The sequence below is a fragment of the Notolepis coatsorum genome, assembly GCF_963971535.1.
Source record: "Notolepis coatsorum genome assembly, chromosome: 3".
NCBI lineage: Eukaryota > Metazoa > Chordata > Actinopteri > Aulopiformes > Paralepididae > Notolepis > Notolepis coatsorum.
This window is the reverse complement of record NC_140167.1, coordinates 77880937-77908107: the sequence shown is the minus strand read 5'-3', so window position 1 is coordinate 77908107 and position 27171 is coordinate 77880937. Positions and strand designations below refer to the sequence as shown.

The following is a 27171-nucleotide window of genomic DNA, read 5'->3' as shown; positions in this document are numbered from 1 at the left end:
AAAAAATTAAAATAAACTAACTATAAACCCTAACTAACTATAAACCCTAACTAACCAACTATAAATCCCAACGAACTATGAACCCTAACACACTAACTAACCATAATAAACCCTAACTAACTAATTAACTAACTATAAACCCTAACTAACAAACGAATTATAAACCCCAACTAACTAACTATAAACCCTAACTAACTAACTATACATCCTAACAAACTATGAACCCTCACTAACTATGAACCCCAACTAACTAACTATAACCCCTAACTAACTAACTATAAACCCTAACTAACTACCTAACTAACTATAAACCCCAATTAACTAACTATAAACCCCAACTAACTAACTGTAAACCCCAACTAACTTACTAACTAACTATGAACCCCAACTAACTAACTAACTATAACCCCTAACTAACTAATTATAAACCCTAACTAACTAACTAACTATAAACCCTAACTACCTAACTAACTATAAACCCCAATTAACTAACTGTAAACCCCAACTAACTTACTAACTAACTATAAACCCTAACTAATGGCGCTTTTCCACTGCATGGTACCTACTCTACTCTACCCTACTCTACTCTACTCGCTTTAGGTACCTGGTACTTCGTTCCTTTTCCACTGCAGGTACTAAAATAAAGTACTCAGTTTGTCTCCGTGTGGGGAGGCGGGGCTGCTGGTGTACAGCTGAGAGCTCCATAGCTCTGTGAGAGCTCCAGCATAGCTATGTCCGTGAGCTAGGCTCAAGCCAGAGTAAAACACAGTTTTCAATCAATCAATCAATCAATCAATAACAACATTAACGAGACTCTCGTTGTGTCTATTCTGCTAACGCTAACGTTACCTCTCATTGTGTCTATTCTACAAGCGTTAACGTTAGCTAGGCTGTCTATGCTAACGTTAGCATTAGGCTAACAAGCTGTAACGTTACCAGTCGCGTCTATTTGCTAATGTTAGCATTAGGTAATAACCGGTTTAAAATGGATGGTGATTACCTCACGTTGTGTCTATTCTACTAGCATTAACGTTACTCATACAAACAATCAATAGCGAGTTATATTGATCACGCTATGTACGATAGCCATGCCAAAAACGCTAGCACAACATTAGCACAACATAAGCTTAAGCCTTAACAAGTCAGCGATCTTTTTGCGAGACTAAACTCTCCGCTCGGTGGCAAATTGTGTTGATGTCGGTTTTGTTTAATCAATAAATGAGGCAGAATACACAGTGACTGTATCGTTTGTTTATTGAACTTGTGCCTGCTGCAACCATAATGAAATCCTATGCGAGACATTAAAGATGGCGGCTTTCTGTTTTCGTTCAGACCAGGTTCAGACTCTCCAACCAGTGGTCTGCAGTGTTTCATGTGACTTTTCTAGTACCAGTTCTACCCGCTTGGCACGCGTTTGGAACCACGACAGAGCAGGGACTAAAAAAGTACCCAAAAAGTACCAAAAAAGTACCTGGTACCAGGTACTTTGGTAATGGAAAACCGAAAATACCGAGTAGAGTAGAGTAGGTACCATGCAGTGGAAAAGCGCCATAACTAACTAACTATAAACCCTAACTAACTAACTAACTAACTAACTAACTAACTAACTAACTAACTATAAACCCTAACTAACTATAAACCCTAACTAACTACCTAACTAACTATAAACCCCAATTAACTAACTATAAACCCCAAATAACTAACTATAAATCTGTATTAACTAACTATAAACCCCAACTAACTAACTATAAACTAGGGCTGTACATTTTATAATGTAAATAACTAAATAACTAACTATAAACCCTAAATAACTAACTATAAACCCCAAATAACTAACTATAAACCCCAAATAACTAACTATAAACCCTAAATAACTAGCTAACTATAAACCCTAAATAACTAACTAACTATAAACCCTAGATAACTACAAACCCTGACTCTGTTTGGCTAATTATAACCCTAAATAACTAGCTAACTTAAACCATAATTAACTATAAACCCTAACGAACTAACTAAACTATAACTACTGTAGCTGTAATCCCTTAGTGTTGATTAGAACAAGGTTAGTAGATTAACATAAATCTAAACACTAAATCTAACTAACACTTAGAATCTGTTTGGCTGTATTACTGGTTTCTCAAGTTGTTTTGATGGTCCGTCTGTGGGATGGGTGGTGATGATGATGGTCTGTGCTGTTGCTAGGTGGATAAGATGGGTCGTGGTTACCAAGGCGACCCATCCTCTGCACTGCTGGAGCTTCTGGACCCAGAGCAGAATGCCAATTTCCTGGACCACTATCTAGATGTCCCTGTAGACCTGTCTAAGGTAAGACTAGTAGATGCAGTCTGGTAGGACTAGGGTGTGAGTGAGTGAGTGAGTGAGTGAGTGAGTGAGTGAGTGAGTGAGTGAGTGAGTGAGTGAGTGAGTGAGTGAGTGAGTGAGTGAGTGAGAGAAATAAATAAATAAATAAAACAAAACCTGAACCTGAACCTGCCTCTGACTGGTCCAATCAGGTTCTGTTCATCTGCACGGCCAACGTGGTTGACACCATCCCAGAGCCTCTCAGAGACCGGATGGAGATGATCAACGTGTCGGGTTACGTCGCTCAGGAGAAGCTGGTCATCGCCGAGGTAACTCTGCGGAATGCACCTTTTTAATGAGCTCCTCCTACCCCTCTGAACAGCGTATTAGTCTGTTATTGATTCTCACACTAACAGTTGTGAATTATGAATATTATGTGTCTTAGCTTTTTTCTTTCTGGGAAATATTCCATAACTCAGAAAGTTCAGTCAATATTTGTGAACATGACCTACTCCCTGCCAAAGCCAGAAACAAAGTCACAGAATTATTGTTTTATTCTTTATATCCAAATCTTTATTGTATAGTAGTGATCTCAGTTAAACATAAAATTTACCCATGAACTCAGAACATTTTCCTGGGTGTCTCTCAGTGTCATCTATAGCATCATATACTCAGAACATTCTCCAGGGTGTCTCTGTGTGACATCTAGAACATCATATACTCAGAACATTCTCCAGAGGGTCTCTCTGTGACATCTAGAACATCATATACTCAGAACATTCTCCTGGGTGTCTCTCTGTGACATCTAGAACATCATATACTCAGAACATTCTCCAGGGTGTCTCTCTGTGACATCTAGAACATCATATACTCAGAACATTCTCCAGGGTGTCTCTCTGTGACATCTAGAACATCATATACTCAGAACATTCTCCAGGGTGTCTCTGTGTCATCTATAGCATCATATACTCAGAACATTCTCCTGGGTGTCTCTCTGTGACATCTAGAACATCATATACTCAGAACATTCTCCAGGGTGTCTCTCAGTGACATCTAGAACATCATATACTCAGAACATTCTCCTGGGTGTCTCTCTGTGACATCTAGAACATCTTTCCCAATTCATCGTCTATGGAGCTTCAGAGTTTAATTTGTAGATAGAAGAGGCTTTTCAGACACAACACAGGAAATAGAGTTTAGACCAAATACTGAGCTGTTGTGTTGGTCCGAGTTTGTGTCTCTGGTGGTGGGGGCATCCCTTTGTTCATATACGTCTTGCGGATTGGGCTTTAAATCATCTTACTCTGACCGTCTCTCTCTGTATCTGTCTTTCTCTCTCTGTCTCCCTCCCTCTCTCTGTCTGCCTCTGTCTCTCTCTGTCTGTCTGTCTGTCTTTCTCTCTCTCTCTCTCTCTCTGTCTCTGTCTCTGTCTCTCTATCTCTCTCTCTCTCTCTCCTCTCAGAGGTATCTGGTTCCTCAGCTGAGGACTCTGTGTGGTCTGACAGAGGAAAGTACATCCATCTCCCCTGAAGCTCTGAGTCTCCTCATCAGACAGTACTGCCGTGAGTCTGGAGTCAGAAACCTGCAGAAACAAGTAGAAAAGGTCTGTTAACTCTTCCTGACTAACCTAGACTAGACTAACTAACCTAGACTTAAGCATTACATCACACGCAGGAGTGTGTTATAAGAATTAGACCATGCCTAGGGGTGGTTGTTAGGCCCGAGGCGCAGCCGAGGGTCGTTAGACCCCACTAGGCATGCTCTAATTCTTATAACACACGACTACAAGTGGTGTAATGTCTTTTATACAATTGCCGAATTAATCCAACCTTATTGCTATACAATAAACACACATTAACACTTTGGCTGCCATGGGTTAAATTCATTATCAACCGTAGGTTGCCGGCTCTATTTGTCTATAGAGAAAGTCCCCTTCTTTGCAGGGCTATAACTTTTTAAATTCTATTGCTACATTGCCATTATTAGGGCCCATTCAAAGTCCTATATGTATTGTTCATTGTGTAGCAACGTTAAACTTTTTCATTCACATATTCATAGTGTAAAGTATGGTCTAATGTATAAGTATGTTTTCATCTCTTTCTGCAGCTTTCTCCAGAACGTGATCTATAGCCCCAAATACATTATATTGATGATGCAATACAGTTTTATGGCAATCAGCGCGATATAAAAAATTCCAACTAGACGTACTTCTAGAAGTTACTACACGTCATCTGATGTTGACCGGATGGGCTAGGGGGCGTTTATAATTCCGTGGGCAGCGTTATACCAATCATCTAATGTGGGTCAAATGTTGATAATAGCAGTTAGTATCGAAGACGGTAACTTTACACGCTAAAACTCACCCCAGTCTCCGCGCGCCGTTGGGCGATCATCGTAGAGTAGAAATTGTATCATTATGGGATGTAGATTTACCCGGTCCATCTCCAGCTTGTATAATGGTATATACGTCCAAATCATGTTGTTTATCGAGTTATTGGCAATCGATCGCTATGTAGTGTGTCGAGATCGAGTCCCGGGACCTATTAGCGAGTGCCCGGAAGTAATACGGCCGTCCAGCACAACCTCTACGGCACTTCCTGTTAAGCGATTGCGCCGATCGGCCACCAGATGGCGCTCCTGAACCGCCAGAGAGCTCAGTGGGTCCTCCTGGTGGATCTCAGGCCAGCGGAGGGGACATATGAATCCGATCCCAGATTTTTGAAATATTGATATTAAAGACGCTGTAAGGCGTCTTCGGCAACTTGAGCATTGCCGGGAATGACGTGTTTAGGCGTTTCCCGGCACCCAAAGTGTTAATTGAAGCATAATGGAGATTTATTCACAAAACCATCCGCAGAAAAAGTAGGTCCAAACAAAAATAAAATAAGTTGCCTCTGTGTCTAGAAGCAGCTGGGAGGTGCAGTGTTTCAAAGCATGCCATCTAACAGTGAAGTTAGCAGTTGTTATTGGATTGATTGATTGATTGAACATTTTATTACAGATAGACAGTGCTACATCTATTTATATAATTGCCGAATTCATCCAACTTTATTGCTATACAATAAACACACATTAATTGAAGCATAATGGAGATTTATTCACAAAACCATCTGCAGAAAAAGTAGGTAAAAAAAAAAAAAAAAAAAAAAGTTGCCTCCGTGTCTAGAAGCAGCTGGGAGGTGCGGTGTTTCAAAGCATCCCATCTAACAGTGAAGTTAGCGGTTGTTATTGGAATGATTGATTGATTGATTTAAAATTGTATTACCAGATTGCAGAATGGGTACAATACAGTACAGCTCAATACACACAATTGTTAAGGGGATGCAGACCAGAGAAAGACTTTAGTCTAGTTTACATCAGGGTCCCCCATTTTCAATGCATCATAACATATATGACATACAGACAGTACTGCTACATCTATACATTTATGACATACCAGATTTACAAATACAGTACTGTTTTTGTAGGGTGATTATGGTTTATTTACATTGAGGTTCTGGGGTCACGTGGAGTGTATTATATACGAAATAACAACCGTCGGCTTTCCTTTTCTAAGCATTTTCGGTGATAGAAGTGATTGGGGAATAGTTGCGGGACGCCAAGATGTACCCACAGTAGAAAGCTCGCGTGGATCCTTATATTGGTTCTTTTAATACAGCGTTTTTTAAATCACGCGAAACAAATAACCTCTGTTCTCCTTGCAATGCGTTTTTAATTCTTTCTTATACAGTAGGAAGGGGGAAGAACACAATATATCGTGGGTGTTCCTATGACTTGTATTCTGCTTACAGCTTCGAAACTCAACTAAAGTTATATAATCAAAACATTCTCGTATTTCTTCAATCTATGCGCCAATAATAACGAGTTGAGAGTTCTATTACCTGCTGGGTAGGCTGATGCTGATAGTGTCTGCGCGTTCACCCGAGAGGAGTCGGATTCTGCAACTGCCACGATAACGATAATTATTGCGATATATTTTAATAATCTATATCAAAAAAGAAAATCGAAAAAAATATATATCGAAATATATATATATATATATATTTTTTTTTTTGTGACCTGCAACAGGGCAGTTTTAAAACCAGAGACAGTGGACAGACTTGTCTTTCTTGCCTGCAACTTTTTTTTTTTTTTGATCCACTTTTTCTCCCATTTTTCTATATTTTCTCCCATCCCAATTTCGTATCATCCAATTCAACCCTCCCCTGTCACGAATGCTGTTTCTTGCCTCCCACAAGCCGGCTGCAATGTGGACTAAGTCATACATAGCACAAGTCCCCTCCGGTACTTGAGGTAACAGCAGTCGCATCTTTTCACCTGCGCAGCTCGATCTCTCAGTGGCAAGGAGTAACGCGTGGGAGGCTCACGCTGCCCCCGACACTTCCTGATTCTACTGCGCAGGCGCACCAACCGACTTGTAGGAGTCGCTTGTTCACAACGCCCGATCCCCACCCATCAGTTTCCCACCCTCTAATACTGCCAATTGTATTAGTACGGACGACCAGCCAAACTGAAAACAATGTGGAGAGCTGGATTCGAACACGCGAACCCAGCGTCTCCACATTGGTGGCGAGTGCCTTGCCCACTACACCACCTAGCCGCCTTTCTTGCCTGCAACTTAAAGTAATGGCTTTGCTTGTCCAAATGACAATACTGACCAAATTGAGATTTATTTTTCTCTTGTCCATTTATTTTGTTTGCTTTCTAATTTAAAATACAGTTTGAAACCGTCTGTACACAGTGAGTAGGCTATGTGTGCTAGCAGAGCTAGTCTCCAGTCAAGAGTCACGGTGCACATGTGCGGTGGTTTGTCCACCAAAAAAGCGCCAAAAGATAGAAAAGAAACTAGCAGAGCCAGAACTGTTCAACTTCCCTAGAGCTACAGCCAGCAGGGAAGCCGGTTTACTTTAGCTTTTAAACCAGCTGCAGCCTGAGAACTGGAGTGTGAGTGGATGTAACACTAAAGATGGCGGCAACGACAAAGAATTGCTGCAAAATAAACATACATCTGTTGTTAAAAAAAAAAGAAAAAAAATTATCGTTTTATTTTTTTTGTTATCGATATCGTTATCGCGATATCATTTTTGGCCATATCGCCCAGCCCTATACTGCCGAGAGTCTGGAGTCGGGAACCGGAAAACCTCTTCTGTCATATTTATCATTCATCTACATTTATCATATTTATCATTCATCATATTTATCATCCATCATATTTATCATGCATCATATTTATCATTCATCTACATTTATCATCTACATTTATCATTCATCATATTTATCATTCATCATATTTATCATTCATCATATTTATCATTCATCTACATTCATCATATTTATCATTCATCATATTTATTCTCTACATTTATCCATATTTATCATTCATCATATTTATCATCCTCTACATTTATCATATTTATCATTCATCATATTTATCATTGATCTACATTCATCATCATCTACATTTATCATACTTATCATTCATCATATTTATCATTCATCTACATGTATCATCATCTACATTTATCATATTTATAATTTATCATATTTATCATTCATCATATCTATCCTCTACATTTATCAAAATTATCAATCTACATTTATCATATTTATCATCATCTACATTTATCATATTTATCATTTATCATCATCTACATTTATCATATTTATCATCTACATTTATCATATTTATCATCTACATTTATCATATTTATCATCTACATCTATCTATTCATCATCATCTACATTTATCATATTTATCATCTACATTTATCATATTTATCATCTACATTTATCATATTTATCATCTACATCTATCTATTCATCATCATCTACATTTATCATATTTATCATCATCTACATTTATCATATTTATCATCATCTACATTTATCATATTTATAATTGATCATATTTATCATCATCTACATTTATCATATTTACATTTATCATATTTATCTACATTCATCATATTTATCATCATCTAAATTTGTCTCTCTCTCTCTGCCTGTCTCTGTATCTCGCTCTCTCTCTGTATCTCTCTCTGTCTCTATCTCTCTCTGTCTCTCTCTATCTCTCTCTGTCTCTCTCTCCCTCTCTCTGTCTCTGTCTCTCTCTATCTATCTCTCTGTCTCTCTATCTCTCTCTCTCTGTCTCTATCTATCTCTCTATCTATCTCTCTGTCTCTCTATCTCTGTCTCTCTCTCTCTCTCTCTCTCTCTCTCTCTCTCTCTCTCCCCCTCTCTCCCAGGTGTTCCGTAAGGTAGCGTTGTGTATAGTGAGTGGGCAGGCGAGCAGTGTGTCTGTAACCCCTGACAACCTGCAGGACTACGTGGGGAAGCCACTGTTCACCAGGGACCGAATGTATGACATCACCCCCCCGGGCGTGGTCATGGGCCTGGCCTGGACCGCTATGGGTGAGATTCACGACTACATAGTGTGTACTAGAGTGTGTAGGGTTAGTTTAGTGTGTTAGTATAAGATAGTGGTTATGGTTGAGACATGATGGACCTAGAGCCATAATATGGGATTTTCTTCCACGCATTGTGATGTACATGTGTGCAAATGATATAATCTTGTATGCCTCCACTAAATGTTCACATTTACAGTCTGCTTTTGATGCCTTTTGAGATATCTCATTAATCACACACTGCGTCGCGGCACGGCCGACCCGGGTTAGATTCCCGGACCCGGCTTTCTTTGCCGAATGTCTTCCCCTGCTCTGTCTCCCATTTCCTCCTCTCCCTCTCTCTCTACCGGACTGCCCGGTAGTAAAAACGCAATAAGAAATCTACAAAAAAAAAACGAATGAATTGCGTCTCTGTTTCCATGTCTTGGTGGCAGTGTGTACAGACACTTTGCTCTCTTGGGTTCCAAAAATGTAAATAGCGACCTCTTTCAATCTCGAGTTCATGGTCACTCATTCTGTATTTTGTTCATTTTCATTTCAGATGTTCTGTTTTTGAGATATTCAGCTAGCAGGTGAATGTCTCTGTTCAGGAACTGATAACATATATTTTCAATTTCTCCTTTGGTCAACAGTCATCTTTTGTATTTTATTTTTTTATTATTTTTTAAACAAACATATAAACAAACATGACAACACACGATAAGATATACAAGCATTAATTGTCAGGGCACATCCAATGAGATCACATTTTAGTTAGTTGTCTTATATAAGATATACCCCTAATACCTGTTATCTAAAAAAACCTACACACATATGCTCAGCTCGAACCCCCCCCTCCCGGACCCCACCTTGAGAAGTACCTCCACTATCCCTCGCACCTAACCAGACACTACCATTATAAGCTAGCTTTTATTCTCTCCACCACTTCTAACCACATTGACATTTTGGATTCATTGAGGCCCAGAATTCTTGCTGTAGATATTTCATGGTAAATTACATCGAGATATGTAAGAAACCAAACTTTACGGCACATTTTTTCCGGTTGAAACCAGCGTGATGCGATCAGCTTTTTGGCTACTGTGATACCCGATAAAACCAATCTCTTTAGCTGTGGATTCACTGCAAACTCAAAAACATCATTCAATAGTAATACCGAGGGGTGTACAGGTATATTCCAAGATACGAGTTTTGATCACATCTTTCCAGAATGCCTTAACTGGTGAGCAGTCCCAATTAGTGGTCTGCAAGGGCCTTGAAATAAAGCCCGAGCCCTGCCCGAGCCCTTGAACTTCAGGCCCTGCCCGAAAATAAGCCCGACTGTAAATAATATTTTAAGCCCTAGCCCGCGTGAAAACCCGAAAAAAATGATTATTATTATTATTATTATTATTATTATTAAAATATAAAAAAAATTGTATTTGTTTTAAATATTTGAAACACGGTTTTATATGAACGTAATAAATAAACAAAACTAAGAAGCATTTACATAGCCTGTTTCGCAATGCCGTCTCTCCCAGTGCTCGCTTATATAGACTGACTCACACTGTCACACATCAGCCTCGTAAAACGTATTGAAGGCTATAGAATATTCTTTGACACACGCACACACACACACACACACACGACACACAATAGCCTACTCAGTCAAACAAACAAACAGAAAACAGAAATCAGATTTCGAGCAGAGCAACGTAATGAAAATCACAACAAAACAAGTAGCAGTCGCGACCCAGCAAATAGTAAACATCACTCACCAGACGTCAGCAACGCGTTGAACACCGTTAACAAAACCGGCTACAAGTTTCAAGTTTCTTTAATAGTTGTCATACAGAAGTACAGAATACTTTCATACAAAATGCTTCTTACTGTTACGCTCCAGAGACTGTGCTAGACAAGATAGTATCAAATCACATAGTATAGCATGTAGTTTAGAAGAAGAAAATGAGGTCACAGTGTTCGGTATAGACATATGTACAATGTTCTGTACATACATCCCAAGAACAAATTAAAACGTTCGCCAACTGGCTATATTCCAACACAACCAATCGAGTTGAACTTGTCCCCTGAGTTCTCTCTGCGCGCTGCAGTAATTACATCCAAATGTTTCTCTGGCGCAAAAGAGAAAGCGAATCTTAAAACGAAGGTTATCATATAACCCTAGTTATAAAAAAAAAAAAAAAAAAAAAAAACAGCGGTGCCCGGGCCCGGCCGAGCCCGAATTATTTATTAACAAAAAAGCCCTACCCAGCCCGAACCCGCCGGGCCGGGCCGGGCCCGGTAGGGCCTGGGCAAGGTTGCAGTGCACTAGTCCCAATACATGTGCATAAATGTCCCTTCGTCCCCATTTGTACATTGGGTGCATTTGGAATCTTGTTTAAGCCCCATTCGGCACAGTCTTATAGGAGTCAAGTATGTCCTGTGAATATAGTTAAGATTGATTTGTTGATGATCCGGGTTCCTTGATGTAAGTCGGACATTTGCCCAGGCTCCTTGCCAATCAAAGTCATTTTCCAGGTCTGGTATATCCCTCCTCCAGACAGAGTCAAGTTGGAGGGTTCCATACGAGGACGTTAGTAATTGATGATAAAATTCTGAAACAAAACCTCTCGATGTCTCTCTTGCGTAGAAGAATTTGTGGTATCTGTGGTGTTCAATTGGTCTGTCTAATGGAACAACTAATGGTCAACAGTCATCTTATAGTTTAAATATATATTTTTTTGTATCCACTTTTTCTCCTTATTTTTCAATTTTTCTCCCATCCCAATTTCGTATTGCCAATTCTCCCCTCCCCTGTCTTGAACGTTGCTAGACTATGCCCCCCACTGGTCGGTTGTAGTGAGGATAGAAGCCTTGCATCACGTGTCCCCTCCGGTACACGAGGAGGCAGCCTGTCTCATCTTTTCACCAGACAGCGTGGACTCTCAGTGGCGAGGAGTAACGCGTGGGAGACTTCCTGTCTCTGCTGTGCAGGCGTCACCCAACCGACCTGTAGGAGTCGCTGTCCACAACATCCAATCCCCACCCATCGACTTTCCACCCGCTACCTCTGCCAATTGAGATAGTATGACGACTGGCCCAAGCCGCAGGCAATGCTGACACCGGGATTCGAGACCGGAGTCTCTTGCATTGGTGACGAGCGCAATCTCCGCTACGCCACCCAGCCGCCCTTCTAGTTTAAATTTTAATGTTTTGATTGAACACGAGATAATTCAAATGTTATGTATGTATCTGCGGCCCTGTCTCAGAGACTGCACCCCTGTCTCCACGCTGAAATGTATTTGTTTGTGAGACAGGGGTGCAGTGTGGAGACAGGGGTGCAGAAAACTGGCAACAATGCTGGAACAATATGCAGCCCCAGGGGGCGACAGTGGCTCAGGAGGTAGAGCAGTTGTCTGGTAGTCGGACGGTTCCCGGTTCGATTCCCGCTCCTCCCGGGCAGTGTGCCGATGTGTCCTTGAGCAAGACACTTAACCCCTAATTGCTCCTGATGAGCAGGTTGGCACCTTGCATGGCCGCCTCCGCCGTCGGTGTGTGAATGTGTGAGTGAAAGGGTCAAATGTGAGGAACAGAAATTGTAAAGCGCGTTGGATAAAAGCCGTTATATAAATATAAATACCATTTATTTACTGCATCCCTGTCTCACAAATTGCATCCCTGTCTCCTCAGCCCTATTTAATGAATTATGTTCTTTAGAAGACAATTATAACTGCACATTTATTTTCCATGTACCGTGATTTAATAATGTTATAGGTTTTACCCCCTACACACACCACTTTGGATATGATTATAAAAAAGCTCATTATGCAAGATTGAATCAAATGTCTCTCTCTCTCTCTCTCTCTCTCTAGGTGGCTCTACTTTGTTCATCGAGACATCTCTGCGACGGCCACGTAGGGAGGCGGGGTCTAAAGAAGGAGAGGGGTCTAAAGAGAGGGAGGGGACTCTGGAGCTCACAGGTCAGCTGGGTGACGTCATGAAGGAAAGTGCCAAGATCGCCTTAACCTTCGCCAGAGTCTTTCTGATGACCCAGGAACCTGAGAACGACTTCCTGGTGGAATCACATCTACACCTACATGTCCCTGAGGTAACCCTGACAACACCACATCTTCACCTACATGTCCCTGAGGTAACCATGACAACACCACACCTACATGTCCCTGAGGTAACCATGACAACACCACACCTACATGTCCCTGTGGTAACCATGACAACACCACACCTACACCTACATGTCCCTGAGGTAACCATGACAACACCACACCTACATGTCCCTGAGGTAACCATGACAACACCACACCTACATGTCCCTGAGGTAACCATGACAACACCACACCTACATGTCCCTGAGGTAACCATGACAACACCACACCTACATGTCCCTGAGGTAACCATGACAACACCACACCTACATGTCCCTGAGGTAACCATGACAACACCACACCTACATGTCCCTGAGGTAACCATGACAACACCCCATCTACATGTCCTGAGGTAACCATGACAACACCACACCTACACCTACATGTCCCTGAGGTAACCATGACAACACCACACCTACACCTACATGTCCCTGAGGTAACCATGACAACACCACACCTACATGTCCCTGAGGTAACCATGACAACACCACACCTACATGTCCCTGAGGTAACCATGACAACACCACACCTACACCTACATGTCCCTGAGGTAACCATGACAACACCACACCTACATGTCCCTGAGGTAACCATGACAACACCACATCTACATGTCCTGAGGTAACCATGACAACACCACACCTACATGTCCCTGAGGTAACCATGACAACACCACATTATTATTGTTAGTATTATTATTAATTATATATATATATATATATATATATATATATTTATTATTAAAAAGAAGAATAATTAATAATAATAACACATATTGTTCATATTCATTTTATGATTGTTTCCAGGGGGCCACTCCTAAGGACGGACCCAGTGCGGGGTGCACCATCATCACGGCGCTGTTGTCGTTAGCAACCAACCGCCCAGTTCGCCAGAACACAGCCATGACAGGAGAGGTGTCGCTGACTGGCAAGATACTTCCTGTTGGAGGAATCAAAGAGAAGACTATAGCTGTAAGACACATTAAAGAACACTAACATTAACACACATTAAAGAACACTAACGTTAACACACATTAAAGGACACTAACATTAACACACATTAAAGAACACTACCATTAACACACATTAAAGAACACTAACATTAACACACATTAAAGAACACTAACAGTAACACACATTAAAGAACACTAACGTTAACACACATTAAAGGACACTAACATTAACACACATTAAAGAACACTAACGTTAACACACATTAAAGGACACTAACATTAACACACATTAAAGAACACTAACATTAGCACACATTAAAGAACACTAACTGAATTAATGTTGCTTTTATTTTTCAAATGTAGCCATTTGAAACCCTGTCAAAACAGCTGTCAAAGGGGCGATTTCACAAAGAATGGATTGCGCGGCAGTAATAGCACAGGTTCTATTCTCTTTATTGTGATTATTACCTAACCCATGCAGCACCCAAAGGAGTGATGTGCTTTGGGGGGAATATATAACATTGCCCCACCGCTATGATCCAGGCTTTTTAAGATGCCAAATGTGCGCTCGATCAAATGTGCACGTTCTGATGTGAGCCCGATTGTACGCCGCCTCTCCAACGTTGGCAGGATTACGCATGGCAAGTGGACCCAGGGAATTTGGCAACCACTCGTTATTATGTTACTGGCATTGCACACTACCTGTGTTGATTGAATACGTTTGCTTCCTATTTCTAAAAACATGTTCGTTTTCGCTTGATGGTATAATTGGAACGTGAGTGCAGTCAATAATAATAGTAATAATAAACTTTATTTATATAGCACCTTTCATACAAGGATTGCAGTTCAAAGTGCTTTATATAATGAAGACATAATGAAACAAGGGGCAAGAGCAATGCATAACACAAATAAAAATTGCAGCATGTTGCAAAATCTAAATCTCGTTACAAAATCAATCAATAGCAACGACAACATTGGGAAAGCTGACAACGTTAAATAACAATATTTAAATAATAAATAAGATTGCATGGGATCTCTGGGTGGCTGGCTCAATATTCAATATCATCCTTGATTTCATCGAGTAGATAAAGAATTGCTTGAGCTGGCAACCTGATGATTTCGGTCTCGCCTAAATCAAAAAGTGATCATTCTCATTAGAAATATTCTTTCACGAGCACGCCTGGCATTACGATGCCTTTGCCTGGCAAAAATTACTGCTGCCATGATCACCTGAGACGTTGGCAATGACACCGCTTTATAAATGCGCTTAGTTACCACCAAATCTCTCAAGACGTAAATAGCGTCACTTTAACTTCGCGTGGCAATTAGCGCCGATCTTTGTGAATTGCAAGTGTTTTTGCATGAGGCTCATTTGCATAGAAAGGGGCACATGTTCCGCCCATATTACCTCATTTAAATACCCGCAAATACCACTGACGCACCGAGACGCAATGCTGATGGCAACGCAATTACCCATTGCACTTCCTTTGTGAATAGCAAACTGTGTTTCAGAGCTATTTGCACAGGCATAGCGTCAGAAAAAGCCGCGCAATCCCTTTGTGAATTCACCCCAAAGTGTATATTTTCAGCACTACGTTTGTTTACCAATGATTTTAAGTGTTATTAGTGAAATATGAGTTTATAGAAATCTCAGCGCATTGAGCCAGAAAAAGGCGCTTATTGACGGACGGGAGGATTTGGCGCAACCTAACTTGAGTGTAGTCTTTTGAGAGAAGAGACAAAGGGCTTTCAATGGACTTTCGAATAAAAAAGAAACGACACTTCCCAGCTCACACCAGCCCCTGTCAATCATCTCAAGTTCAAGTTTCAAGTTTCTTTATTAGTTGTCATACAAAAAGAGAGAATACTTTTATATTAAATGCTTTTTTCTGTTTTTCTCCTGAGAGTGTGCTAGATAAAAATTAAAATAGAAAGTCAAAAGTATGTAAACAAGTGTAAACAAAGTGTTCACTATACATATATACAATGCAGAGTAGGGGGGGGAAAGTAACTGAGTTACAATACAATATACAGTACAATGCATAAATGGGATGAGGTACAACTTAGGGTAAGAACGGGCCACTCTTTGTAGCATCTGTCTTTCTCATCTGACTTGTAGCGTGAAGATTTTTTCTTTATCTTTTTTTTCGGGGTCATATCTCACGGGTGGAACAAACCTGAACGTTATTGCCATAAAATAAAACAGTTAGTTTCTCTACCTTTCTGTGAACGTCTAGCAAAAAAAATTGAGAGATTTACATTCTAAAAAAGTAACTGTAGTAGATTTCATTCACGGTTTTTGCTGCACTGTCAGGGGCGCTAAATCTGGTACTAAATCCAGATTGAACTCTGCCATTGGAAAGGGGAGATTTGGCACGATCCATAGATGTGTGACTTGGCCATAATAAGGTCATTTATAGGCCTGATATTCTATATTCTATAATCATATTTCAAATTGCATGTGTCCGGATGGCAGAATTCAGTACTGTATCTACAAAACCTCCTGTAAATCATCTGCCCTTTATTCATTTGCTTAGATTTTTTGTACACGTGATCTCAAGAAGGTGCTGAATGAGCTCAATGGCAATGTTTTAATGATCTTGTTTTAATTTTCTTGTTTTAACTATCTTGTTATAACTCTTGTTTTAACCTCTTAAGCCCTAGCCATATTTTCTGAAAATGTGCCTAAAAGTACATACCGAAGTAAATGGAATATTGCTCCACTTCTGCAAGGTCCATTAGCATGTTCTTGGTATCTAGGGACATCTATGGACCTCAAGGAATGTATTCCCTGTGTCAGAAATATTGTGTATGTTACTATGCTTGAGTAAATTGTAATGAACCAAAGGAGAATATCATTTATTATACAAGTTTTTTTCCCCCATCTTTGATGGTGAATAACACCATGCTAATAATGATCAAAAGCAAAAAGATGAGCTCATTCAGCAACTTCTTTAGAACAAGTATAGTAAAAAGCTAAGCAAATGAACAAAGGGCAGATCATTTACAGGTTTTTTTGTAAATGTGTCTCTCCTGTTGTAACTCTGTCTCTCTCCCAGGCACGCAGGGCTGGTGTGACCTGTATGATCCTCCCAGCAGAGAACAGGAAGGACTTCTCTGATCTGGCCGATTACATCACTGAGGGCCTGGAGGTTCACTTTGTGTCTCACTACAGTGAGATCTACCCGCTCATCTTCTGATGGCCACGGCCCCTTGTATTCTGATGCCTCCCCCCACACACACAGTCTTCTGGTTTCATCGTGTCTCTATGGAGCTGAGACTGGAGATCCACGCCAACTTTTTGGGCAACGTGACACCAACAAGTGAACTTAGTGGAAACTAAGTGAGACAGAGAGGAACATATTGAGTCGTGACGTATCGATCTTCCAATAAAAGCGTTTCCGGGGGCCAAGCTTCCTGCGTTGGCTGAGGCTCTGGTCTTTTCAACACTCCTCAGTGTCCCTTGTTGTTTTTAATAGATCTGGTATGAGCTCCTAGTATCTCCTGCTGTCTGAGAGGTATGAGCTCCTAGTATCTCCTGCTGTCTGAGCGGTATGAGCTCCTAGTATCTCCCGCTGTCTGAAGCGGAGCGTTTAGTACCAATGTTTTGAGACATCCACTTGTCCAATGTTGACCAATGATGTTGCCCAAAAAGTTGTCTAGTGTCAAACAAGAGCTGCAGCACCCAGAAACACACATCTCATTCCTGGTCCCACTGAGGACTCGTTGGTTTGAATCCCAACAGGACTGGACCTGGTCTCACACCATGCATTGCAGAACCTTGGACCCCCAGATGGACTTGGAGGTGGTGACTTCGCTGCTAGGCAGCCACAGCGTCCGAGCCCTGGACCTATAAGGCTCTGGACAGACTATCTACCTGAGATTTTATATAATTATTGACCTGATGTGAAGATTGTTGTAATGTTGCCTATAATCTACTGCTGAACAACTCAACTGCCTCCTGTTTTCTGTGCAAAAAAACACATTGGTACTTCCTGCTAAGAACTACATTCATACTTCCTGATAATTTATATAGCACATTTCAAGAAACACAAGGACGCTTTACAAGAAAAGAAAAAAAGACTAGGAATAAACAAATAATAAAGGGAGACATCTAGAGGACGTAGTCCTTCAGGGCCGTCTTGAAGGAGTCCAAGGATGTAGCAGAGTATCTCAGCCAGGAGTTCCAGAGGGTGGGGGCCGTGCTGAAGGCTGTTCATAGGCGGGTATGAAGGATGGAGAGCAGATCCATATCGGAAATATGAGCTCTAATAATAATCCATGAAGCACAGTATCTGCCAGTCAGACGACTGTGTGCCGAGGCCTTTAGAAGCTCTTCTATAAAAACTATTGGTCCAACATTCTGAAATGTCAAACCTGGAAGTTGGTCTTTCAGACTCAGCCAGAAACCATGTTTATCATTATCCACTTACTGGACAGAATCGTCATTTCAGTCAAATGTGACTTCCATGGGGTTTCCAAAGATACACTGGGGGCTTACAGCAGTGTGTTCGGTGATGGTACAAGATTAAATAGTTTGACTTTCCATATCATGGTCAGAATGACTGGGGGACTACATGCTGCAGGATTAACTGCTGTAGATGTTTTATTTCCCATTTTTAAATGAAACACTGGTCCTTAACACTATCTGTAATCCTAACCTGAACACAGGCACCAAATAAACAGCCCCACCAAATTATAAAAAAAGAGGCCCGTCTAAATACTTGTCACAGGTCGACTCAGCATGATTGCAACTTTTGCATAATTAAACTACAAAAAATACCTGACTGAACTAAATTCTTTTTCAACAGGGTCGGATTCGTGACAATCACTGAGGTCTCTAAATAAAATGACTAACAAATTAGCTATATTAGTTTCCTGAAAGTTTGAGACAAGGTTGAGAGACTATTTATTTTCCATCTACAAACTCAAACCTTTATGTACGTGAATATACCTAAACTGCAAATGGTAAAAATAAACTACATCCTGGGCCTTTAGATCCAAACAGGGATGTTAGAAGATTATTGAACCTGTTAAGAGTTTTATATTCTGAGGGACTGATTTAAGGAACAGACTTCCAGGTCAGGTCCTCTACAGAACAGCTCTGGTGAAGACACCATCCTCGCTCAGGACAGACAAGTCCTTCCCATAGAGACAAACACCAGCAGACATTAGTTTCATTAAACAATGTTTTTTTTATTATAAAGACTCGGATCTCAGTCCTTCTTGGCAGCAGCCTTCCTCATGGCGGCCAGAACGTTGCTCAGCTCCTCCCTCTTTCTCTTGGCACGGATGTGAGTTCCGATCTGCGGGGGGGGGGTAGACAGGCTTTAATAAGGGCCACTTCACCAGAAAACAATGGTTTTATATGTAAACGGTCATATAGAAGGTATTGCGTTCAGGAGTTTGTCCTTGTGACAGTCTACTTTTTTCACTAGCCTAGTCCATTCCCTCTAGTCCAGGGGTTCTCAAACTTTATACCACGATTTCAAAAGTTGGCTGACAATTCAATGGAAACACGGCTAGTGACACTAAACAGACATGTAAATAGACAAGACACTGACAGTAACGGAGACGGTAACAGAGTCCATACCCTCTTCTTGATGAACTTGAGGGCCCTCTTATCCTTTGAGACCTTGAGCAGCTCCATAGCACGCCTCTCGTAGGGAGCGAAGCCACACACCTCACGAATCATGTCTCTCACAAACTTACTGTGTTTGGTCAGCCGCTGGAGAAAGAGAGAGGCAGATTCGTCAGCATGTTGGTGTCAATTCTCTCATTCCATTCCAACATGTCGCTGCTCTACGAGGTTGTTTCCTAAACAACATCTGTCTGGCATCAACAGCTCTGTTCAGATGCTTTTTGCTACATGGCTTTTCTCTCCAGACACAGCGTGCCAAAGTCTTCCACTACATTTCAGTTCAAATGAAAAATAAACCTAATCTCAAAACACTGTAAATAAAGTGCGGTCTGATACATACAGTAAATACATGGGAATATCATTATATGTACTGTAACTACACTGTAGGTTAAGTTTCTAAGCCCTGAAATATGCAAGTCCTTTACATTATTTTACTACTGATGACATAACGAGGGTTGACCCATGTCCTGGGTAAAGATACAGCCCTAGTTTCCATTTCATACCTTTATTTAAACTAAATATAAAATCATAACAAAGAGACAAGACGAGGCAGAGCAAGGATAACAAATCTATTAATAACACTGACAAAAGGCTGGAGATCAAGGTTTTAAACTCTGCAACAGAGGGGAGAATCTGTTGGGACTCGAGTTAATTCCATGAGCTAGAGGGGCATCATTATAGCTAAATGCAGATTTACCCTGTTCAGAGCAAACTCAAGATTACCGTTTATGAGACAGTAATATTATAAACTACAGCTGACCAGTCCATCTACTCACCCCTCGCCTGCGGCTCTGTCGGGGAGGCATCACATTCTTGGTAACTGGGTGGCCCTTATTGAGGCCTACGGCCATAGGGTAGCGGATCGCCATATCTAGAGAGAGAGAGACAGACATTAGTATTATACAAACTGTTACCTATAGGAAGGTAACTACCTAGCAGAACTAACCAGGCTTAACGTTAGGTACCTACCTAGCAGGAAATAACCAGGCATAACGTTAGGCAACTACCTAGCAGAACTAACCAGACTTAACATTAGATGTAGCATCTGGGCTCTTAGATTAGATTCAAATGTATTGTCATCATACAGCACAAGTACAGTACAACACATACGTTTGGCATCCAACCAGAGTGCAATGTAGCAGTAAAGTGCAATAGTAATATACAATGTCAGGTGATTAAACTTGGTATACATATATAAATCAGTACTACCGAGTAATAGTGCTAATCAAATGTATGTAGAGTTATAGCATTAATATGTACAGTGATACAGGTATTATAAAGACACTATGGTAGTAAGTCATACTGGCCATTGTGGCCAGCAGTGTAACAGTCTAAGAGTAGGTAAGGGATATGTGTATAGATATAATATCTAGATATGTGACACGTATTATATGCAGCTATGTACAGACAGATGTGGATAGATATATACGGTATACACAGCATCCATTATTGTACATGCTATGATAATGTCACCATGGCGTGCAGTAGATGAAACACCGCTAACGGGTGACAGACTAACGTTATTTACCTACAACACACGACCTGCAGCGACAACTCATACAAGCCGTGTTTTACTGCTATTAACGTGATATGTATCAACCCGACATGTAACCTCATTGATGTAGTTATGTAACGTTAGTTCTCTCTTTGCTCTCGTGTTACCGGAGAGCAGCTACAGACGTAGCCACAGCAACACATCCAAATCTAATTATTTATATCATCATATAATCTGTTTGTTCAATATTCACCAGGGATGTTTAATGAAACCTAAAGTATGATGTCGTGTCACTAAAGCAAGTGTAGCATCGCTGATTCCTGAGATTTCATCTGGATTTTAAACTATTTCAATTCATCAGTAAATTCTTACCTGCTCTCTGTAATGGCGGTGAAGCCGGAAGGAAATTTTAATGGAGGATTCTGGGTAATGTAGGATTTCCCCCCTGGAGAGTGAGTCGTTTCTTTCACAGCGTCATCTTCCGGGTGGGAGAAGTACTATTGATTGACTGATTGATTGAAAATTGTATTAACAGATTGCAGAATGGGTACAATACAGTACGGCTCAATACACACAATTGTTAAGGGGATGCAGACCAGAGAAAGACTTTCGTCTTGTTTACATCTAGATTGAAGTAGAGATAGATTTGAGATTAGATTAGAATAGAATAGAATAGAATATAAATACTTTATTCATCCCGAGGGAGATTTGGCACTACAAATCGCTCACAGTAAACAAAACAAGTCACGAATAAAGAATAAAATAAGCTTAAGAATAAAAAATAAAAATACCCAGCTCCGGGATATACATTTCCTATGTTATGTATATACATTCTAATATAAAATATACAGTAAAATATAAAATATACAGAAAGATTGCAGAATGGGTACAATACAGTACGGCTCAATACACACAATTGTTAAGGGGATGCAGACCAGAGAAAGACTTTCGTCTTGTTTACATCTAGATTGAAGTAGAGATAGATTTGAGATTAGATTAGAATAGAATAGAATAGAATATAAATACTTTATTCATCCCGAGGGAGATTTGGCACTACAAATCGCTCACAGTAAACAAAACAAGTCACGAATAAAGAATAAAATAAGCCTAAGAATAAAAATAAAAATACCCAGCTCCGGGATATACATTTCCTATGTTATGTATATACATTCTAATATAAAATATACAGTAAAATATAAAATATACAGAAATCTACAGTAAGTGTAATATTGAACAGTGTTGTTATGTATACACATTCTAATATAAAATATACAGTAAAATATGCAGAAGTCTACAGTAAGTGTACAGTAGTGTAATATTGAACAATGTTGTTTTAAAAGTAAAATTCCAGGAAGATGGTAACTGTCACCCTGTGCTCAGTGATGCAGTGATGCATTGTAAAGTCTGATGGCTGTCTGGGTCATACAGGACTGAGACTGGGTCATACATGGTTGATACTGGGTCATACATGGTTGATACTGGGTCATACAGGACTGAGACTGGGTCATACATGGTTGATACTGGGTCATACAGGACTGAGACTGGGTCATACATGGTTGATACTGGGTCATACAGGACTGAAACTGGGTCATACAGGACTGAGACTGGGTCATACAGAGTTGAGACTGGGTCATACAGGACTGAGACTGGGTCATACAGGACTGAGACTGGGTCATACAGAGTTGAGACTGGGTCATACAGAGTTGAGACTGGGTCATACAGGACTGAAACAGGGTCATACAGGACTGAGACTGGGTCATACAGAGTTGAGACTGGGTCATACAGAGTTGAGACTGGGTCATACAGGACTGAGACTGGGTCATACAGGACTGATACTGGGTCATACAGGACTGAGACTGGGTCATACAGGACTGAGACTGGGTCATACAGGGTTGAGACTGGGTCATACAGGACTGATACTGGGTCATACAGGACTGAGACAGGCTCATACAGGACTGAGACTGGGTCATACAGGACTGAGACTGGGTCATACAGGACTGAGACTGGGTCATACAGGACTGATACTGGGTCATACAGGACTGAGACTGGGTCATACAGGACTGAGACAGGCTCATACAGGACTGAGACTGGGTCATACAGGGTTGAGACTGGGTCATACAGGGTTAAATGGTACTTTGCAGATGATCAGTTCATCATATTACTTCAGTGTAGTAAATATTCAGCAGAAAGAGACATGTTGAAATTAGATGAATTTTTTACCTTTATTTAGCCAGATAAAACATTAAGAACAGGTTTCTTATTTACAATGTCGATCTGGTCCAAGAGGCCCCAACAGGAGTACAAATATATATGTGTGTGTGTGTGTGTGTGTGTGTGTGTGTGTGTGTGTGTGTGTGTGTGTGTGTGTGTGTGTGTGTGTGTGTGTGTGTGTGTGTGTGTGTGTGTGTGTGTGTGTGTGTGTGTGTGTGTGTGTGTGTGTGTGTGTGTGTGTGTGTGTGTGTGTGTGTGTGTGTGCGTGCGTGCGTGCGTGCGTGCGCGCGTGCGTGTGTGCGTGCGTGCATGCATGTGTATGCAAACAGATACGTTCATATGGGATGAAAGAAGCTTTTGTCACTTTATATACCTTTGAGACATAATTAGTGAGTGTATTTTATTAATATGGGGCGACAGTGGCTCAGGAGGTAGAGCAATCATCTGCTCCAGAGGTTCCCAGTTCGATTCATGCTCCTCCTGGGAATTGAATGGAGCTTGAGCAAGACACTTAACCCCTAATTGCTCCCGATGAGCAGGTTGGCACCTTGCATGGTTGCCTCTGCCATCGGTGTGTGAATGTGTGAGTGAATGGGTGAAATGTGAGGAACAAATTGTAAAGCACTTTGGATAAAAGTGCTATATAAATGCACCATTTACCATTTTTATTTAATAATTATTACTATTATTATTATTTTGTTTGTTTGTTTTGTTTTTGTTTTATATATTATATATTGTTTTATGTATTTTTAGAGGATTTGAACCTATGGGATTATAGGATCCACAAGCCTCACTAACCAGCTGAGTTAAACGGTCAGACCCATTAGCAGATGCTGGTTGAGTGCGACTCGTTAGTAGTTTACAATTGTATATTACTATTGCACTTTACTGTTACATTTGCACCCTGGTTGGGTGCCAAACAAATTTTTGTTGTACTGTATTGATTGATTGATTGAAAACGTTATTAACAGATTGCAGAATGGGTACAATACAGTACGGCTCAATACACACAATTGTTAACACTTTCAGAGCCCAAGCTTAATCTTGATTTACCGCTTGAATGCCCACCATCCACTTCAATGTTAGCGTTAATAACGCCTAATCTATGTTTTAAATTATGGCTATGTGTCTAATCTGCCCGTCGCTTATCAATGACTCGTTTTCCAGTCAACATTGTCAAAGCGGGGCGGCTATAGGTGGTGTAGTGGGCAAGGCGCTCGCCATCAACGCTGGAGACGCTGGGTTCGAATCCAGCTCTCTGCGTTGCGATCAGCTTGGCTGGTCGTTCATACTAACACAATAGACCTATCTCAAACCCTGCCCCTTTTCTTGATACTCCAATCACAGCTGTTGCTTACCAGTTTGTACGAGGAAGTCCGAGGTAAGCGACAGCTGTGATTGGAGGATCAAGAAAAGAGGGCAGGGTTTGAGATAGGTCCATTGGCAGTGTAGGGGTGGGAAAGCTGATGGGTGGGTCCTGGGCGTTGTGGACAGCGACCCCTACAGTTCGGTCGGGGCGCCTGCACAGCGAGGGTAGGATCTGGAGGGAGGTAGTGTGACCTTCCACACGTTACACTCTCCCGGTGAGAATCTGCGCTGCCAGGCTGGCTGCCGGCTGGCTGCACATGCGTCGGAGGAAAGCATGTGACAGTCTCCGGCCTCCCGGACCAACAGTAGGGGGGAGTGCGCAACAACCAGGAAGGGGGTTGGGAATTGGCATAACGACTAACAGTGGGATGGGAGAAAAATCGGAAAAAGGAGGGGGGGAAAAGATAATAATAAAAAATAAAAAAAACATTGTCGAAGCGGATTGTTTTTTTATCGGTTCATTTTTGTTTTATAGCATTTTGAAAAGCCCTCGTTTTCAAGGAAAATATAAATATTCCATGATAATCGCCCTTTACCGAAATATTCTAGAATACACAAAAACGTTGTCATTTTTCGGCCTATTTATGAATCGTTTTCAAATAAACGCTAGATTATCGATAGTATATGTGCTTATGCACGCTATATAGGCAATCTGAAAAATCGATTCTCTGATTTCCTCAAAGCGATCGCGCACAAACAGACACATCACACATAGGGCAAACGCTGAGATCTCAGCGAATACAACTCTGATTATCCCAAGACTTGTAAAATAGATTCCTTACCTCAGATCAGATGTTCTCCAAAAAGATCATTCCAATTCCTGATCGCCATTCCAAAAATCGATCGCTTTTATTGATCCAACGCTAGACTGTACATATGTATTCCACGCTGTTCTGAGGCTCCACAATGAATCTGATCGGCTCGGGTTATTGAGTCCATTCCAAAAGTGTGCATTACCATCTGGGAGACGATAGGGGGCGTTTTTTTCACATCTGAGCTCCTACAGGGGCTGCATACCAACGGGAGACTCGGTTGATGAAATATGAATTCCGATCGCTAATAAAAAAATTAAACGCTAATTGTCGTGGTGGGCATTCAGGCATTGGGTTGATAAAACGTCTTATCACGTGGTGGGCACTAAAAGTGTTGGGGACGCACAATTGGAGGGGGGCTCCCCACCCTCCAGAACATTTACAACAAGCGTTGCAAGGGCAAGGCTAAGAGAATCATTAAAGACTCCAGTCACCCGAACAACTGCCTCTTTGAACTGCTGCGGTCAGGCAAGCGATACCGGAGTCTCAAGGCGAGCACAGAAAGACTCAGAAGAAGCTTCTATCCCCAGGCCATCAGGCTGCTAAACGAACAATGAACACTACACAACAACAACCACCAAACGCACATAGCACACACATCCACACGCACACACTCACTTTAAACAAACACACTGTAGCACCCACTCCACACACTTTATAGCACACACCCACTTTAAACAAACACACTGTAGCACCCACTCCCCACACTTTATATTTATTGATGAAGGATTGCACTACAACTCGTACACCTTACTGTAAATTGTACCTAAATTGTACCTCATCCCATTTCTGCTTTGCACTATATAGTACTGTACATTAGTACACTGCATAGTATTGTATATTATATGGTAACTCAGAACATTGTACATATGTCTATACCGAACACTGTGACCTCATTTTCTTCTTCTAAATTACATGCTATACTATGTTATTTGATACTATCTTGTCTAGCACAGTCTCTGGAGCGTAACAGTAAGAAGCATTTTGTATGAAAGTATTCTGTACTTCTGTATGACAACTATTAAAGAAACTTGAACTTGAAACTTGGATGCAGACCAGAGAAAGACTTTCGTCTTGTTCACATCAGGGTCCCCCATTTTCAATTCATAATGACATTTAATGACATACGCAACATACAGATATATATCTTGACATTTCTGACATACATGATGACATACAGGTATACAGTACTGTTACATTTGTGACATACAAGATATGCAAATATACAGTACTGTTAACTGGTTCTGCGCCAAAAATGAGTATACTCGTTATTGCCCGCCATGCGAATATTCGCTATATCTATTCATAATTCATGGCTGCAGCCTCTGCAGACCCTGGTGAATGTGTCTGAGCTGCCAGACGGTCAACACCACCCTCTACTGCCTTGCGGAGCTATTGCACTTCATTGGAAACGGTCTGGTGTGTTTTCTGAGCCGATCTGAGCTGTGGGGGCAGGGTTTAAATACTCAGGCGAGGCTGGCCTTTACAACGATGGCATGGAACACTAACCCCCCCCCCCCCCCGCCCGTTCATGTGTAACGCTCGGTGTAATGTGTAATTTCGGGGACAGGATCGCTGTGGATAACTGGAATGGCGATCAGATAATTGGATACTTTTTTTTGCATTACATCAGAGACAAGGTAAGAACACTATATATAAAATCTTGCGTTGATCTGATATTTCATTCTCCCGTGATCAAAGCTATCTGCGTGGACCGTGTTGTGCTTTCTACCGTTGGCTGCGGTGGGGGGGGGGGCGCCCCACTACGAGGGCCATTTTATGTGTAGCAGGGTGGATTATCCCTGCTTAGTGGGAACGGTTGCTGGCAGTCACAAGGTAGCTGGACAC

The 27171-nt window shown here is 41.1% G+C and overlaps 2 protein-coding genes across 2 annotated transcripts in view; one reads left to right on the top strand and one right to left on the bottom strand.

The window, feature by feature from the left end:
* The window catches only part of lonp1 (lon peptidase 1, mitochondrial), an 80133-nt gene extending 62397 nt beyond the window's left edge, over positions 1–17736 (top strand). Inside the window, exons 14-20 of the mRNA XM_084310256.1 lie at positions 2203–2325; positions 2514–2630; positions 3764–3904; positions 8547–8712; positions 12554–12789; positions 13651–13815; positions 16856–17736. Of these exons, the coding sequence (XP_084166382.1) occupies positions 2203–2325; positions 2514–2630; positions 3764–3904; positions 8547–8712; positions 12554–12789; positions 13651–13815; positions 16856–16996 (1089 nt within the window). The 3' untranslated portion in view covers positions 16997–17736. The remainder of the gene's footprint in view (positions 1–2202; positions 2326–2513; positions 2631–3763; positions 3905–8546; positions 8713–12553; positions 12790–13650; positions 13816–16855) is intronic.
* A 1235-nt stretch (positions 17737–18971) lies between these two features.
* rpl36 (ribosomal protein L36) lies at positions 18972–21337 on the bottom strand. The gene is made up of 4 exons (XM_084310397.1): positions 21305–21337; positions 20214–20308; positions 19390–19524; positions 18972–19102 (listed from the first exon to the last, which is right to left on the bottom strand). Exons 2-4 carry the CDS (start codon positions 20304–20306, stop codon positions 19013–19015), a joined length of 318 nt encoding a protein of 105 aa, XP_084166523.1. The 5' UTR covers positions 20307–20308; positions 21305–21337; the 3' UTR covers positions 18972–19012.
* Between the last annotated feature and the right edge of the window lie 5834 nt (positions 21338–27171).